This window comes from Aedes albopictus, chromosome 3, assembly GCF_035046485.1.
Source record: "Aedes albopictus strain Foshan chromosome 3, AalbF5, whole genome shotgun sequence".
Classification (NCBI taxonomy): domain Eukaryota; kingdom Metazoa; phylum Arthropoda; class Insecta; order Diptera; family Culicidae; genus Aedes; species Aedes albopictus.
The window spans coordinates 136,448,731-136,465,954 of record NC_085138.1 but is presented as its reverse complement, the minus strand read 5'-3'; the positions used below and the strand labels follow the sequence as shown (position 1 = coordinate 136,465,954).

Genomic DNA, 17,224 nt, shown 5'->3' with positions numbered 1-17,224 from the left:
AATTTCTTGCGTGAGAATTCCACCAATGGCGATGTCGGACGCATCACAAGCGACCGCGAAAGGCTTCGAATAATCCGGTGTTGCGAGTATTGGAGCGGAGACTAGGTGGCTTTTGAGAGTTTGAAATGCTTTTTCACAATCTTCAGTCCACTCAAATTTGTGCTTTGCTTTGGTCAGTTCCGTAAGGGGAGCTGCTGTCTTCGAAAAATTATTTATAAACCTTCTATACCAACCGCACATGCCAATGAAGCGCTGAACTTCTTTCTTAGTAGAAGGCGTCGGGAACTTGTTGATGGCCTCTACTTTGTCCTCATCCACATGCCAACCCGCTTCGTCGAGTACATATCCGAGAAATTTCAAGCTCTTACGGCAGAATACAGATTTTTCTGCGTTTATGGTTAGTCCCGCTGCTTTTAATCTGCGTGATATTTCTTGGAGCAACTCTAAATGCTCTTCAAATGAGTCAGTCGCTAGCACCAGATCGTCTAAATAGACAAAGACCTTTGGCTCAAGATCTATGAATAGATGGTTCATGACCCGAGAGAGTGCCTGACTAGCCGTTGAGAGGCCAAAGGGTACCACTGTGAACTGGTAGTGACCACGCTGAGGGATGGTGAAGGCGGTTTTCTGCTTCGAGTCCTCTTCTAGCGGAATTTGCCAGAATGCGGATTCCAAATCAATGGACGACAGGTATTTGGAACCACTAAGATTGTTGACTATCGATGCTATTTGAGGGATGGGATAAGCTTCCTGGACAAGAACGGAGTTCAATTTCCGGGCATCCAGACAGAGACGCATAGAACCGTCCTTTTTCTTAACTGCAACCGTAGCGTTGTTCCATGGACAGCAAACCGCTTCTTCTATTACCCCTAGCCTTAACATTCTGTCCACTTCTTTATTCAGATCCTCCAGAACAAATTTTGACATTGGGTAATGCTTTTGTTTGAAAGGGGGTGCGTTTCCGGTGTCTAACTTGTGGCAATAAATGTTGGTCCTGCCTAATCGACCCTGACTTTCTGATGTTGGAAATGATTGAATGACTCCTTGAAGTTCTCGTTGCTGTTCTAATGTCAATGTTCTGATAATCGAGGCTTCCGATTTCCAGTTTGCTGTGATGCCACAAACGGTTGGCTTTATTCCGAACTTCGTCCAGAAATCCATTCCAAGGATCAGGATAGGCGGCATCGTTTCAATGAACAGCATTGGTAATGTGAGGTTTTTGTTGTGGTACCAGATAGGAACGTGTGAGAAGAACGAAACTGTATGTGCCGAGTTGTCTGCGGTTTTTACTTCCCCTTTGACCGCGAACTTGCGAAGTCCTAATTCGTCTGCTATTTTCACCAGTGATCCTCCGATGAGACTACATGTCGCCCCGCTGTCGAGTAGTCCTCTTAATTCTCGTCCAAGAATAGATATAGTCGCGTATGGTCGATTGTCTTTGTTATTGGCGTCGATTATTATTGAATCCGCCTTGTAGAAAGCTGGAATGCTGTTAAGAAAGGGAACGGCAGAATTTCCAGGAGATCCCACACCCTTTACTGCGGGTTCTCCCAGTTTCGGTTTCCCGGAACCTGAGGGGCGTTTTGTGTCTCTAGCTGCCTCAAGCGTAGAATGCAGGCATCACAGTTGCGTGTGGTACAACCCTTTCTCCCACAGCTGTAACAGAAGAAGTAACGTTTCGGGTTTGGACATCTCATGTAGGTGTGTCCAGGATTCTCACATTGCCAGCAAACGACTGCCGTTGCCAAGTCTCTGTTGCCGCTTTCTCGTAAAGGAACTTCTAAAGCGTTGTCCGCTGGCCTTGCTCTCCAGTTGTTTTGTGTTCGAATTGCGTTCACTTCGTTGACCACATTCAATGACATCTCATTTCGAAGAGCTATGTCTTGTTGAAATGCCTCTCGCTCTCTGATGTTCTCTAAATTCAGCTCCTCCTCGTTTTCCTGGTATAGTTCCATCATGTTGATTTGTTGTGCTGTCCCGAACTGCTGTCTATTCATCGGGAAGCGATTTGTGTTGTCTATTCGATTAGTTGTTGGTCGTTGGAATGCTGAGGATTCTTGTCGCGGTCCTGAAGTTCGTGCCGTTGTAGAGGCTCGTCCCCGTATTGCGTATGACCGAGAAACCTCAAAGTCCTTGCAGACTGACACTAGATCCCGAACATTACCAGAGCGAGACGCAGCCGCGATTGGAGAAAAGTCTGAGTTAAGATGGGATTTCAAAATAAACAGTTTCTCAGATTCGGTTATCGGAGGATTTATGATCTCAAACGCCGCTACCAGATCTCTATAAAAGCTCGTGAAGGGTTCGATTGGACCTTGGAAGCGTAAGTACAGATCCTGTTTTACAATCTCTGAGTAGTTGGGAGGCAGAAACTCTTGTTTGATTTCAGCCTTAAAGATTTCCCATGTCGTAAGGTCGAGGTATGACCGTGTGTACCATTGAAGAGCACGGCCCTTCAGCAAATGCTTGATCGAACGAAGCAAGGCTTGATCATCCATGCCCTCTGTCACCGCGTAAGTATTCACTTGATTTAGGAACTCTCCTAACTTCACGATGTTGTTCTCGCCGGCGTATTCAAAGGGCCATTTGTGCACTGGTTGTGAGAATCGATTAGAATTTACCAGTTGATTGGATGATCTGGGTGTGTTGGGTCTGGACGGAACTCCTACCGGTGGAGTAAGGCCACTTCGTTGTGGTTCCTGGGCTATTCCAGATTCTCTCTGGTTTTGAGGACCCCAGTATCCCGAAATGGATCCATAGGTATAGTTTGGCGCATAGTTCGCCTGCTGTTGCACTGCTGCCACGCTTTGTTGGTGCTGTTGGTGTTGTAACTGCCATTCCAGTTGCTGCCGCCTCTGCTGCTCCTGCCGCAGCTGTTGTTCCAGTTGTTGTTGCTGCAACTGCATTTGATTCAGCAACAAATGTAGGCGCTGCTCTGGTTGGAAACCTCGCTGTTGTGATTGTTCTGTTTGCTGCTGTTGATGCTGTCCTGAGAGTGGTGGATGCTGAAGCGGATCGAGAACCTCTTGCGAATATTGCTGAGTCAAACCGTGTTGCTGCTGTGATTTTGTTGGATTCGGGTTCTGTTGTCGCATGTGAGATTGTTGTTGTTGCTGCAGCGTCGAAAACACGTTGTCCTGATCTGGTGATCGCTGAGGAATCTGCCCATCCTGTATCGTTCGTTGAAGCTCTTGTTGTAACACCTTTTGCTGCTTATCTGCCTCGTCGATGCTCGATTGCAGCTGTGCGATCTTTAGCCGCTTCAGTGTCTCCGGGTCGCTTGGAAGATCTTCCGGGTCCTTTGTGTCGCTCTGGTGTTCTATGTTTTTGTCGCTCAGGAACTCGTCAATTTGGTGCAGAGCGTTGCAAATCTTTGTCAACGATTTTTTGGCTTCGTCCATAATCGTGGCTTCTGTTATAAGCGAGAGCCTGAATTTGTAGTGCAGCAGTCTCGATCGCAAGGAAGTCACCTGCGCTTCATTTTGCTGCTTGAAAGCTGCATTGAGAGCGTGGAAAATCGGCGAAATTGTTGTTTGGCAGTGGTAAATGCTGTCCATGTCCGAAACCACATGCGATGAGTACCTTGGTACCGGTGATCCATCCTGCTCACTGTCCAGCAGCTGTTGCAGTCGCGAAATCTTCCATTCCAAATTCTTTCCTCGAATTCCCGTCGTGTTTCGTAACAGGAGCTCGAAATCTATCTCCTCCGGCGTCAGCTGGTTCAGATCCATTTCTGAATTTCACTTTCACTAATAACTGATGTTGCACGTCTTCACTCACTGATCACTCACTTGACAGAACCGTTACGCGAGTTATAACGAAACGCGAAGTGGGTTTTTTAGTCTGGGCGCCAATGTGACCAAATTCCTTTTGCTTACAGGAATCCGTCAAAGGAAACATGAAACGCTATGATTTTACGGGGAATGCTTTTGATGCTAAGAGGAGCCAACTAAACAGGAAGATGTCTATCGAGTGGCATCACACCTCTTAATTCAAACTTTTCAAGCCGGCTAGCCACTTTCTTGGTTGTTGGAGGTGTGCTAGCAGCCGATGGACTCAAAAGGCAAAATATCGTGACTCAAAAATAAACTAGTGTGAAAAGGCTAATCTTTGCTGCTTATAAAAATATAATGACTCATACTGGCCAACTTTGCTTAAAGCTAAGGTGATACATACATAAACTTTCTCTCACATGTTCTTCTTCGGTGGGGGCCCCGTTGGTCTCGTTGTTGAACTGCAGCTGATGTCTGTTGCGCGATACAATGCACCAGGTCGCAACACTCGATGCAATTCGACCTGTCGTGTCGCCTTCGAACTGTGACGCAACACCGCCTGTGTCACGTAGCACTTGTTGCAGGCTCTGGATGTCGCACTGTGCTGCCTCGTCTGTCGCACTTAGATGCACTTTATCGCTTGTGTCACACCGATGCGAAATAGATTGTCGCACGTTGGTTGCCTCGATCGTCGCACTATTGTACGGTGGAGTGCCACAGCGATTCGGGGATAAACCGCTACGAATCGTGCCCAGGCTTCAGATGATGTCCTTCTTGGAGACGTTTCTCGCAATCAGACGATCGGTCGAGACGGAATTCCAGGAACCCACCAGTCGAGTGAAGGACGTTCTTGTAGCTCTTTGACGCTTGAATGGCGAGCTCTTGAGGCGAAGCTTCCGTGATACCGGACCGGTTGGAGCGTTTGGGGCTAGAAATAAAAGGCCCTCTAATGAGGTTGGGCTTGGTTAGTTCCCTCTTCCTGGGGATTATGGACAGTCATTTCACCTTTCGAAGGCCTTCTGGTTCGAATGGTCGAATCGTTCGTTCAATCCCGAACTTACGCGCTGCCTACGTTGTTGTATGGATATTTAGCTGTGGACAATATGCACTTGAGTACAGGTTCATATAAGCTCATTTAGCAGTTGCGTGGAGTTACCTGTCGTGTGAGTGTGATCCCAAACAGGGAATGTCTGTCGCACAGATTCCTCTGGCACTTACAGAGTCGTCCACCGTGCATGCAAGAACTGTAATTAGTTGATTAGTGCACGAAAGAGCCCAATATCGGTAGTAATTACCTGGTTGGAAGGGGCTAACGGGACTTGCTAGTGGTTGGCTACACGTTTTCGCCACGTGGGCGTATTTAGCCTTGTACCTGTTGTGAGGAGATACATTAAAGCCTGTTCTATGGCACCAAACATAACATTTACCCACTTAATTGCAATTTCGTACGTTTTCACTTTTAGGCTTCCTTTTAGGCACAATTTTGCACAATCTTCGTTGCATGCACTAAGGTAAGGTTCTTCGGGGCTTCACTTGGTGAACCACACTCGAGCATTGTTTGATCTACAATGGTCCATTGTACTCATGTGCACCAGATTCTGGACATCGGTTCGACACTGTGTTAGCGATATCGAGGAATATCTTTCCGTGGTGTGTGAGAAGAAATTTAACGGCGTAGAATGATGAAGTTGGCTGCGATTTATTATAACTGCACTCAAAGAAATGTTGTTCCATTTTGTCGGCATAATTCCAAATTGTAACACGCTTCAATTATGTGCATCATATGTCACAGAATTTAACACTCTTTTTTCGATCTGTGTATGTCACTTTGTGAACTGGTCGATGAGGAAATAGCGATCCCTTAATCACCATGTAATTGTTGCCAAAAAACTCTGCAAACAGCTGACCGTTCTCGCTCATTTCTCCGAGACCATGGCGTCCCATGACATGCTCATAATCCGAGTTGTCGGAACCAACCTTCGCGTTGAAGTTGCCCATGAGGATCTTGATACTATCACCTTTTGGAATCTTATCCACGACAGCATTCGGTTGACTGTAAAAATTCTCTTTGTCTTGCACTTTAGCACCATCGGTTAGAGCGTATCAATGGATCATGGTAAGGTTTCGAACCCGTGTTTTGAATCAGGCTACAGTTGTCCTTCATAAGTTACCTACTCAAGTTATCTACATACAAATAAAATGTTCTCCGCGAACAGAACCCCTCATGATCGTTATTTTGCACTTGTGACTAATGGTTAATGTGTACATTATTCCTTAACCACTTTTCAGATTTCCTCCAAATTTCTCAAACTTCTGGAAGAAGATTCTTAAATAAAAAATATAATTTCGTTGAAGACTGTCTTTTCTTTTTCCATTAACTTTCCACTTCCCAATGAGCCTGTGCCGTTGCATCGCAGTCATTTATTGTTAATGCTTGTTTCCAGCTGCTGTTGACAATCATTACAGCCACTTGAGTTTTGAGCACTCCAGGCGCAATCTTTACTCCCACAATTTTCCACTATCTGTTTGGAGGATCCTCGCTTTTTTTTATCTCCGCGCCGGTTGGTACTCCATCCAAGTCCACTGCATTGTCGCTGTGCCTTTCCATTGCAGCACCCATCTAAATTATGCAAAATTTAAAAGTAACGCAGTTGCAGCTATTGTGCTGGTGATGGTGTTGCAGGCAATGTTTGAGCCGAACAAAGCCCTCATGCATCCGTAGGTAGGTCGGTAGGTAGGTGGATACATACCATCGTCCAGCGTGGTGTCCCGAACACAGTGAGTCGGTCGGCTGTGGTGCCAAGTGACAAAAGGCAAGTGCGCTCTGGCTGGAGTCCGTCGTGTGTGGGCGGATGCGGTTGGTCGGGGTGGATTGTTTATGAGTGTTGACGCCAAAGCAAAGTGGCTGCTGAAAGAGCGCTTCCACTCACTTTTGTTCGTATTGTGTCCGCAAGTGCCTGGGGGTTTTCCTGGCGAGCCCCGACCGTAAATGAGAATTGTCTGGGAAGTTTATGACTGCCAGATTTTTTTTTTCTCGAGCACTCACACGTGGTTTGGTGTGCCACAAAGAAGCAAGATGTGAAAGGACACATTTTCTAGCATGCAAGGTAATAATCTTGTGAGTTTTAGGACCTAATATTTCTTCATTGCTTGACATTCCGTCAGAGTAGAATTTGAAGTAATTCTAACATGAAGATACACGGTTGCCTTAAATTAAATTGAAGTTATAGGTATTATCTTGAATTTTTTTCTACAGTTTCTCGCGGGATTCCTTTTGAGTTATTTTTCGCAATTCTTTCCAGTTTTTCTCCTGCGATATACTGAAGAGTTCTTCCAAAGATTTCTACAAGACATTTTCTAATCATTTCTCCCCAAATTTCTGCAGAAGCTATTCCTGAGCAAGTTTTTTTTTTGCAAGAGCTTATTTCGGATTTTTTTCAGAAGTAGCACTTTTTGGATCTCTCACGGGTATTCTCCGCAATTTCTTCAAGAAATTGGCATGAGCTTTCGATCTCAGTTTCTTCTGAGGGGTTTCCGAAAGTTTCTATTGAAGTTCCTCTTTGATTTCCTTCTGAGTTTTTGCCAGAATTTATATTGCAAGTGATTTTCAAGTTTTGCTGCTGGGTTGCCTGTTATAATTTTTCAGAACTCATCCTGGACTTTACCCTTAAATTTTCTATCGGGGTTCATTCAGAGTTCCTTTTGGGATTTCTACAGGCATTAAATATTCTCAGATCTCCTACCGAAATTTGTCCTGGGATTCTTCTGGGTGTCAATTTTTTCGAATTTCGGTAATGAACATTCCGGGAGTTTTTGCCCACATTTTTGACGAGTTGTTATCAGAATACACTGGCATCTTTTCAGGAGTATTCCAGGGAGATTTCAAGGGGCTTCAGGGGTTTTTGATCAGTTTTATATTGTTTAAAACCCTAAAGACTTTTCAAAATATTTGGAGGGTCTTTCTGAGGAATTCAGATCAAATACGCCATTCGGTAAGCACTGTGGGAGCAACTTCGGGAATTTTTCCGGTAATTCTTTCGGGTATTCCTCCAAATATTCCTCAGGAAAGTCTTCAAAAAATTCCTCCAGGAATTCTTTTAGAAATTCCTCCTGGAATTCCTCCATAAATTCTACTTACAGATATTTCTCTGGGAATTCTTCCAGAAGTTCTCGAAAAATTCCACTGGAAATTTATCCAGAAATTGATTGGAATTACTGGGAATTACTGCACAATTTACTCCGAAAAAATCTTCACGAAACTACTTCGCGAATAACTCTAAAAATACCGCTGGGAATACCGCTGGGAATACCTCCAGAAAACATCATTGAATTGCTTCAGATTTTTTTCGGGAAAATCCACCAAAATTTCATCGTGAATTCCTCCAGAAAACTCTTCAGGAATTCCTCAAAAAGTTCCTTCAGTGATCCCAAAGGAAATTTCCAGAAATTTCTTCGGAAATTCGCCAAGAAATTATTCCAGGAACACTTTTAGAAATTCCTTCAGGAATTCCCCCAGAAGTTTTTCTGGTAATTTCTCCGGAATGGGAATTTCTCCAGAAATTCTTTCGCAAATTGCTCCAGAAACTTCTCCCGAAGTTTCTCCAGAAGTTCCTCCGGAAATTTCTTCGGGTATTTCTCCAGAAATTTCTCAGGAAATTTTTCCAGAAACTCGTCCGTAAATGATTCATGAAATTCCTCAAGAAATTTCTCTGGTAATATATCTGGATTGCTCCGGTAATACCTCCGGAAATTGTTCTGGAAATTACTCTAGAAATTCTTCCGAAAATTCCTCAAGTTCTCCTGGAATTTATCCAAAATTTCCTATGAACTTTCTTCTAGGAACTCCTTTAGGATTTCATCCAGAAATTCTTCAAGAAATTTCTTCAGAAATTCATCCGGGATTTTTTTTTCAGAAATTTCACCGGAAATTCCTCCAGATATTCCTCTGGGAGTTTCTCCAGAAATTCGCACAGGAATTCATCCAGGAAGTCTGCAAGAAATTTCTCCATATATTTCAGAAATTTCTTCAAAGAAACCTAAAGGAATTTCCTCAGGGAATCTCCAATAATTTTCTTCAGGACGATGACCCAAGATATTCCCACACAGAATCCTGAAGAATTTTTTTCAGGGATTACTCAAGACATTTCTCTAGTGAATCTTCAAGGAATTCCCACAGAGATTACTCAAGGAATTCCCGCATAGACTCCTCGAGGAGTAGATGCTCAAGAATTTTTTTCAGGTAATCATCTAGGAATTCCCTTAGAGTTTGCTGATAAAATTTCGGCAGGGATCCTCAACGATTTTCCTCACAAAATCTTTAAGATATTTTCGCATAGATTACTTCAGAAGTTTCCTCAGAGATTTTCAAGAAATTACCTCATAGCATCCTCAGAGAATTCTTTCTTAGATTGTTCAAAAAAAAATCGTATTGGGCATTTAATGAATTTCGTCTGGGATTTCTTGAGAAAATTCCTCAGATAATTCTCAAGGAATGCGCTCAGGTATAGTGTCTAGAGGCATCCTCAGAAAAATTTCAGGAAGAATCCTCGAACGAATTCCTGGAAGAATTCCCGAAGGAATTCATTAAGTAATCATCGTAAACATTTCTGGAGGAATCCACAAAGAAATTCATGGAGATATCCTCAAAATGTATCCTGGAGAAACCAGCGATGGAATTCGTGGAGACATTTTCAAAGAAATTTCTGGAGGAATTATCGAAGGAATTCCATAAGGAATTATCGAAGGAATTCATGAAGGAAATACCGAAAACAAACCTCGAGGAATCCCAAAGGTTGAGGAATCGTCTCATGATTTTCTGGAGTAATCCCCAAAGGAATTCCTGCAAGAGTTTTCAAAGGCATTCCTGGAGGAATGCGCAAAGCAATTCCTAGAGAAATCAACAAAGGAGGAATCTCCGAAGAAATTCCTGGAAAATCACTGAAGGAATTCCTGGAGCAATCCTTGATGGTATTCCTGGAGGAATCGCCGAATGAATTCTTGGAAGAATCGCCGAAGGAATCCCTAGAGGAATCCCCGAAGAAATTTCGGGAGAAATCCCCGAAGCAGTTCCTGGAGCAATCTTTGACTGAGTTCCTGGTGGAATCCCGGAAGGAATTGTTGGAGAAGTACCCGAAGGAAATCCCACATTAAACCCAGTGTAAAAACCAAAATGCGAAATATACGAAAAAATCTTAGAGAATTGTTGGACGCAATTTTTAAAGGAAATCGAAAAAGAAGCTCCTGTATTTTTTTTTTGTAAAAAAAAAACTACGATAGAAGTCATAGAGAAAACATAGCAGGAATTTTGAAAGGAACTACCGAAGGAATTCCTGAAAGTGTCTCCAATAAGCTTTCTTTCTGGAGAAATACATGAATAAAAATCCTGAAGGTATCCCCGAAGTTATTGTTGGAGGATTCGTGAAAGTATTCTTGAATGTATCCCCGAAAGAATTACTAGAGGAATCCTCGAAGGGAGTCCTGAAGAAATTTTTTTTAAAAAATGCTCGACGAAATTAATTAAGAAATCCGCAAAGGATTTCCTTGCAGCATTTTTTAAATAACTCGAAATTCTCGAAACTTTTCATGAAGATCTCCTAGCTTTGACTTCGAAAGAGTCCACGAATAATGCACGACGAAATTCCCGAAGGTGTTCACGGAGAAAACCACGAGAAAATTTCAGGAGTTTCTGACCGGATTTCTCGAAGGTATTTCTGGAGACCGAAAAAAGACACGAGAGAAATTCATAGTAATCCTGGGGCATCCCCGAAAAAAAAATCTCCGATTTTTGGTTGTAACTTCAGCTTCACTCCAGCGCCCAGTTTTTTTCCTCCGTTTGTTTTGATCACTATGCTCTAAAGTTTTCCCAACATGTTTACGTGGTATTAAGTAGGCATTCCAATGAATTCTAGCACGCAGCCAATTTTTGTAAATCCTAGATTTATTTTTAGAGCGCTGAAATGGGCGCATTAAAGTTCAATCTCAGATTAAAATCAAGAATAATACCGTTTGGTGCTTAAGAAAATCGAGGATAATACGTGATTGGCGTATAATACGCTGTGGAGCTTACCGTCATAAGGGTCGTTGCGCTTGTACCGATTCTAAAGTTTGTTATATTGAATAATAATTTCGGAATTGATCAGTTGTTTGACAAGCTTTATCCAAACGCTTTGTTCAAACGCTTTTTCGAAAACTTTGTGAGCTTCATGAAACTGTTACAGCAAAATCAGAGACATGCGCAGTGGCGATTTCGACTCCTATTTGGTATACGTTATGTATTACCAGAGCTTTTCAAAAGTATGGGTCCTACTGTAAATTATTGTTTGCTAGATTTCCACCTGCTGGGCTTCCAATGAATTTTGGTGGAGCTTTTAGCAATCAAGTTTTCATTGGAGATCAACCAGGTGTCGTGGCAGTATAAAAGGTGATTATTTTTATCAACCTTAAGGTTACTCCGCGGTGGCATTTTGATGTTTGCCCGAACGCGAACATTATCCTTTCCGCTCAAACATCTGCGGAGTTTTAAAATAAAATAAAATTTAAGAACGATTAGTGGGACTACGGTGTCAGTGAAAGACACGTCTGGACAGTTATTGACCGACCCGGCTGCGCTGGTTAGAGCACTTTGGATTTTTTTTTCAAATGGCGGCTACGCCACCAACCAGTGCTGAAAATTTCATTTCGTCATATCTAAATTCCATCACCTACAGCACATTTTAGAAGCTGAACCTAAGAATATGGTATATGAAAAACTTGTGCGGCTAGACCAGTTCTGCAAGAAAGTCACGGAAAAACCGCTATTTTTCAAATATTCAAGGTAAATGTCACGGACTACCTTTGAAAAATGCCAAATGATATTCACCGTGAATATCATTCGCATTTTTCGAAGGTAGTCCGTGACATTTACCTTAAATATTAGAAAAATAGCGGATTTTCCGTGACTTTCTTGCAGAACTGGTCTAGCCGCACAAGTTTTTCATATACCATATTCTCAGGTTCATCTTCTAAAATGAGCTGTAGGTGATTGAATTTAGATATGACAGAATGAATTTTTCAGCACTGCCACCAACATCTCAACATTGCAGGAGATATTAAGAGTTACCCGCAGCATGAAAAAGAACAACCGAGATGAATTTTATTCAATTACCTGGAAAACCAGTACTCATTCACTTACAGATAAATATCTGGATGAAAGTATTGAAAATTTAAGTTTTATTTTTTGGTGATATGACTCTATATCGCCAATTGAGACACAGCGGTGTCAAGTCCCAGCTAGACGTGAAATGATTTCTATTTTTTATTTAGCAAAGAATTGATTTATTGATTGATTTGTCTTTATTTAAGAGACTTTCACAAAGAATTGAGTTATGCTTTAATCAGCATATTAAATAGATTTCGTATAAGTTTAACAATTTTGCCACCAATAAACTTCATAACAGAAGGACTAAAAAAAACTTTAGGGAAAAGAAAAGCAAATATCTGGTGAAAGAGTTGGCCGTTTGACCGCCAAACAACTTAATAACAGTTCTCGAGAATTCCTTGGAAGATTCTTCAAGAAGCTCCTCTGGGATTCCACCTTTTAAACCATTCAGGACGCGTCCTGAAATTTCCTCTAGGATCTCTTTCGTAGTTTGCTTCAGTCAAAGGGGGGTAAAAAAGGATTTTTGAAAGAGTACAAAAGGTGGTCGTTTCGAAGCTTGGGGGAAAAAAGTGTGGTAAAGGGCAAAGATGATTAATAAAGGGCTTAAGCAATGGGAAAACCTGGAATTAGTTGGAACAACAGAGGGGTAGAAAAACAAATGACAGCATATAAAGCTGTACCAGTACAATATTGGCACGATAAAGGCTAGGTTGGGTTGTAGCGGTAACCCGCTACGTCTTGAAACAGAACATAATCTGCAAATAGCTTTTATAAAATGTATACGTAGAGCATCTTTACATTGAAAGCTTTGAAGCCTACTGTAGTACCTTTATAGAAATAAAATCAAATGAAATCCCATACTGCGCCTAGATCTATACAATCAACGACTCTCATAATTTGAAATGATAAGCTTTCCATGAGAAGTTCCACAACCGTTTAGCCTCTAGCGAGAATTAATTCATTGCCCGCCATGACTCAAAAGAAAACCGAAGGTCAAGCTCTGCAAAAGACCTTGTAAATTGGGAAGAAGACATGAACGGTACATTAAACGACTACTGGTGGGAGCGAGAAACCGAAAAACCGGAAAAAGAATGCGAAAGCCAACCCGAACTGTCCGTTAACGAGATGTTAGCTTGTCCGAGGTTTCCTATCTGAGGGTCAAAAGATTCTGGATGACTTTGCCTGGATAGTCGAAACGATTACCAAGTGTTTCCTCCCGTGTTCCGCGAAATTTCTTTAAAATAGCTTTCTAGATTCCGTTTGCCAAGTTAGTTGGCAAAGCCAGTGTGGTTAAACCGTAGTGCAGTTAGTAGAAGAGAAAGCCGTTCGGCGGTCTATTTTCCTTTGCGATCTAGGAAGGTGCATAGCCAAGCTCGTTGTTTGTGACCGACAATCCAGCAAAACGCCAGCAAGCCAAGCCAGCGAACAATAGGACCGAGTGTGGTCCACCAACAATAGCGGCGATTGCCGCTGACCATCTCGCCGTATGATGAGGGGATCACCGTGTCAGCAGTAAATGCGGTATCTGAAAGTGAGTACATGTGTACATGTGACGTCAATTTGGGGATGATATGGCATGCTAGTGAGGGGAAGAGCACGCACGCATAGGTAGGGATGATAGGCCTAGTGAAGTACGTAGTAGAAAGAATAAATAGCACAGTTGTTAAGATGAGACAGTGTAATATGCGAATTCACGAGACGAAATTCCTACCGACTCGATGTGTAAGATTCTTTGGTTATTAGTTCATATATGAGCAATCCCCTTTGGCGCGCGTTCATTTTCATTGAGTTTGGTTGAATGATGATAAAGGGCTGTCCATAAACCACGTGGTCATGGGGGGGGGGGGGGCCGGTGTTGAGAACTTCTAGTGATGATGAAGCGTTAATGTGGGAAAGTAGCTCTCCGCACGTGTAGCTAGGGTAGACTGATTAGTAGTCGCTTTGGGTTTGTTCGGACTCTAGTAAGACGGACGCTAGGAAAGTGGAAGTGGACGGGATTGTTCTTTGAACCTTTTTCCAAGGTTTTTCAATGGGCCAACTAACGTGGTTCTCATACCGGGCAGATAATTAACGCGAGCGAGAGGTCCTCTAACGAGGTGACGCTTAAGCCTCTCGCTTTACTGGAACAACCGTATCACTCCATGGTGGCGATAGTTGTTTTCGGGTTATTACAGCCGACCACGAACTCGGAGGTTCGTGCGGCTACAGGGCATGTTGCGCAATTCAGATCCCATTGTGATCCACTAGGCTCAGTCTGCCCAGCAGCCCCTAACCTTATCTCTTCGTGGTACCGGCTGGAAACTACCAACGAGCAACCTTAGGTAAGATCGGATAAACAACCCCGGCGGGTACTTTGGTCGTGGGCTGATAGGGAAGGGGGGGGGGGTTGTTACTGCAAACCTGAGCGTCTGTTCTCTAGAAGGAGCGGCTCACAACAGCGTCTGATCCCCATGTAAGGAGCGGCTGACCAACGTCCGAGTGCCAGGAAAGGACTCTGGCTCAACTTTGCACTATGGTCTTCCGGAAAGTAGGGGGTTGCTTCCAGGCCCTACGAGCCAGTCGTAAAAAAACATTGTAACGGAAAACCAGCATACCAGAGCTGCGGCAACACACGCGAGCTGGGAATAGTTTTCATTGTGATGGGTAATATGCAAAGGCGCATGATCGGTTGGCGACTGATCGACGAAAGAATATGCAGGTTGAGGATCAAGGGCTGATTCTTCAACTTCAACATAATAAACGTGCACAGCCCACATTCCGGAAGCACTGATGATTTTATGCGCAGCTCGAACGCGAGTACGGTCGCTACCCAAGTCACGGCGTCAAGATCACCATAGGAGATTTAAACGCTCAGATAGACCAGGACGCATTCAGGCTGACGATTGGGAAGTTCAGCGCCCACCAGCAGACGAACGAAAACGGCCTACGACTCATTGATTTCACCGCCTCCCAAATATGACTATACGTAGCACCTTTTTCCAACACAGCCTTCCTTATCGTTACAACTGGAGATCACCACAGCAGACGGAATTTCAAATCGACCACGTTCTGATTGACGGACGGCACTTCTCCGACACTATCGACGTCAGGACCTATGGTGGTCAAACTGCGCCCAAAACTCTCCGTCATCAACAATGTACGGTGCGGGCGACCGCCCCGGTACAACCTAGAGCGGCTAAAACATCCGGATGTCGTCTCAGCATACGCGCAAAATCTCGAGACCGCGTTGCCAGATGAGGGCGAGGTAGATGAGGACTGCTGGAGTACAATGAAAGCAGCCATCAACGACGCAGCCGAGAGCACCATCGGGTACGTGGAACGGAATAGAACGGAATCGACGGAATGAATGGTCCGACGAAGAGTGCAGAACGGTTTTGGAGGAGAAGAACGCAGCGTGGGCGGTAATGCTGCAGCAAGGAACCCGACAGAACGTGGAACGTTATAAACAGAAGCGGAAACAGCAGACCTGCCTCTTTCGGGAGAATAAGCGTCGCCTGGAAGAAGCGAAGTGTGAAGAAATGGAACTGCTGTGCCGTTCCCAAGAAACACGGAAGTTCTACCAGAAGCTCAACGCATCCCGCAACGGCTTCGTGCCGCGAGCCGAAATATGCAGGGATAAAGACGGACGCCTCTTGACGGACGGACGTGAGGTGATCGAAAGGTGGAAGCAGTACTACGATCAGCAACTGAACGGCGTGGAGAACGTAGGCACGGGAGCCCACAGCAACGGAGGAAACGACGACGCCAGTGCAGCGGAGGACGGAAATGAACCAACTCCCTCGCTGAGGGAAGTTAAGGATGCCATTCACCAGCTCAAAACCAACAAAGCAGCTGGTAAGGATGGTATCGCAGCTGAACTCATCAAGATGGGCCCAGAAAAGTTGGCCACCTGTCTGCATCGGCTGATAGCCAGGATCTGGAAAACCGAACAGCTACCAGAGGAGCGGAAGGAGGGGGTAATCTGCCCCATTCACAAGAAAGGCAACCATTTGGAATGTGAGAACCTCGGAGCGATTACTATTTTGAATGCTGCCTACAAAGTGCTATTCCGGAACATCTTCCGTCGTCTGTCACCTAAAACGAATGAGTTCGTGGGAAGTTATCAGGCTGGCTTCATCGCGGTCGACAACGGAGCAGATCTTTAACGTACGGCAAATCCTCCAGAAATGCCGTGAATACCAGGTCCTTACGCATAACCTATTCATCGACTTTAAGGCGGCATACGACAGTATCGACCGCGCAGAGCTATCGAGAATCATGGACGAAAACGGCTTTCCTGAGAAGCTGACTAGACTGATTAGGGCAACGATGGACGGTGTGCAAAACTGCGTAAGGGTTTCGGGTAAACTATCCAGTTCATTCGAATCTCGTCAGGGACTGCGACAAGGTGATGGATTCTCATGCCTACTCTTCAATATCGCTCTGGAAGGTGTGATGCGACGAGCCGGGCTCAACAGCCGGGGAACGATGTTCACAAAATCCGATCAATTTTTATGCCTTGCGGACGACATGGACATTGTTGCCAGAACATTTGGAACGGTGGCAGAGCTGTACACCCGCCTAAGTCGTGAAGCAGCAAAGGTCGGACTGGTGGTGAATGCCTCAAAAACAAAGTACATGCTGGTAGGCGGAACCGAACACGACCGGATCCGTCTGGGTAGTAATGTTACGATTGACGGGGATTCTTTCGAGGTGCTTGAAGAATTCGTCTACCTCGGATCCTTACTGATGGCTGACAACAACGTGAGTCGTGAAATTCGGAGGCGCATGATCAGCGGAAGTCGGTCCAACTACGGGCTTCAGAAGAAGCTGCGGTCTAGAAAGATTCATCCACGCATCAAATGCGCCATGTACAAAACGCTAATGAGACCGGTGGTCCTCTACGGACACGAAACATGGACCATGCTCGAAGCGGCCCTGCAAGCACTCAGAGTTTTCGAGCGACGCGGGCTAAGGACGATCTTCGGCGGTACGCAGGAGAACGGTTTGTGGCGGAGTAGGGTGACCCACGAGCTCGCTGCACTTTACGGCGAACCCAGCATCCAGAAGATGGCCAAAGCCGGAAGGTTACGTTGGGCAGGACATGTTGCAAGAATGCCAGACAACAACCCTGCAAAGTTGGTGTTTGCTACTGATCCAGTTGGCACAAGAAGGCGTGGAGCGCAGAGAGCACGATAGGCGGACCAGGTGGAGCGTGACCAGGCGAGCATTGGGCATAACCGAGAATTGTGGCGTACTATTGTTGATTATGTCTTGCCTTAAATGTGATGTTGAGCAAATAAATGTATGTAATGTGTGTAAGTACAATATTTAC

The 17,224-nt window shown here is 44.4% G+C and overlaps 1 protein-coding gene across 1 annotated transcript; it reads right to left on the bottom strand.

Moving 5' to 3' along the window:
* Window positions 1-1,526: 1,526 nt before the first annotated feature.
* Window positions 1,527-5,529, bottom strand: LOC134291583 (uncharacterized). Its single transcript, XM_062859516.1, has one exon. It carries the CDS (start codon window positions 3,729-3,731, stop codon window positions 1,536-1,538), a length of 2,196 nt encoding a protein of 731 aa, XP_062715500.1. The 5' UTR covers window positions 3,732-5,529; the 3' UTR covers window positions 1,527-1,535.
* Window positions 5,530-17,224: the final 11,695 nt, after the last annotated feature.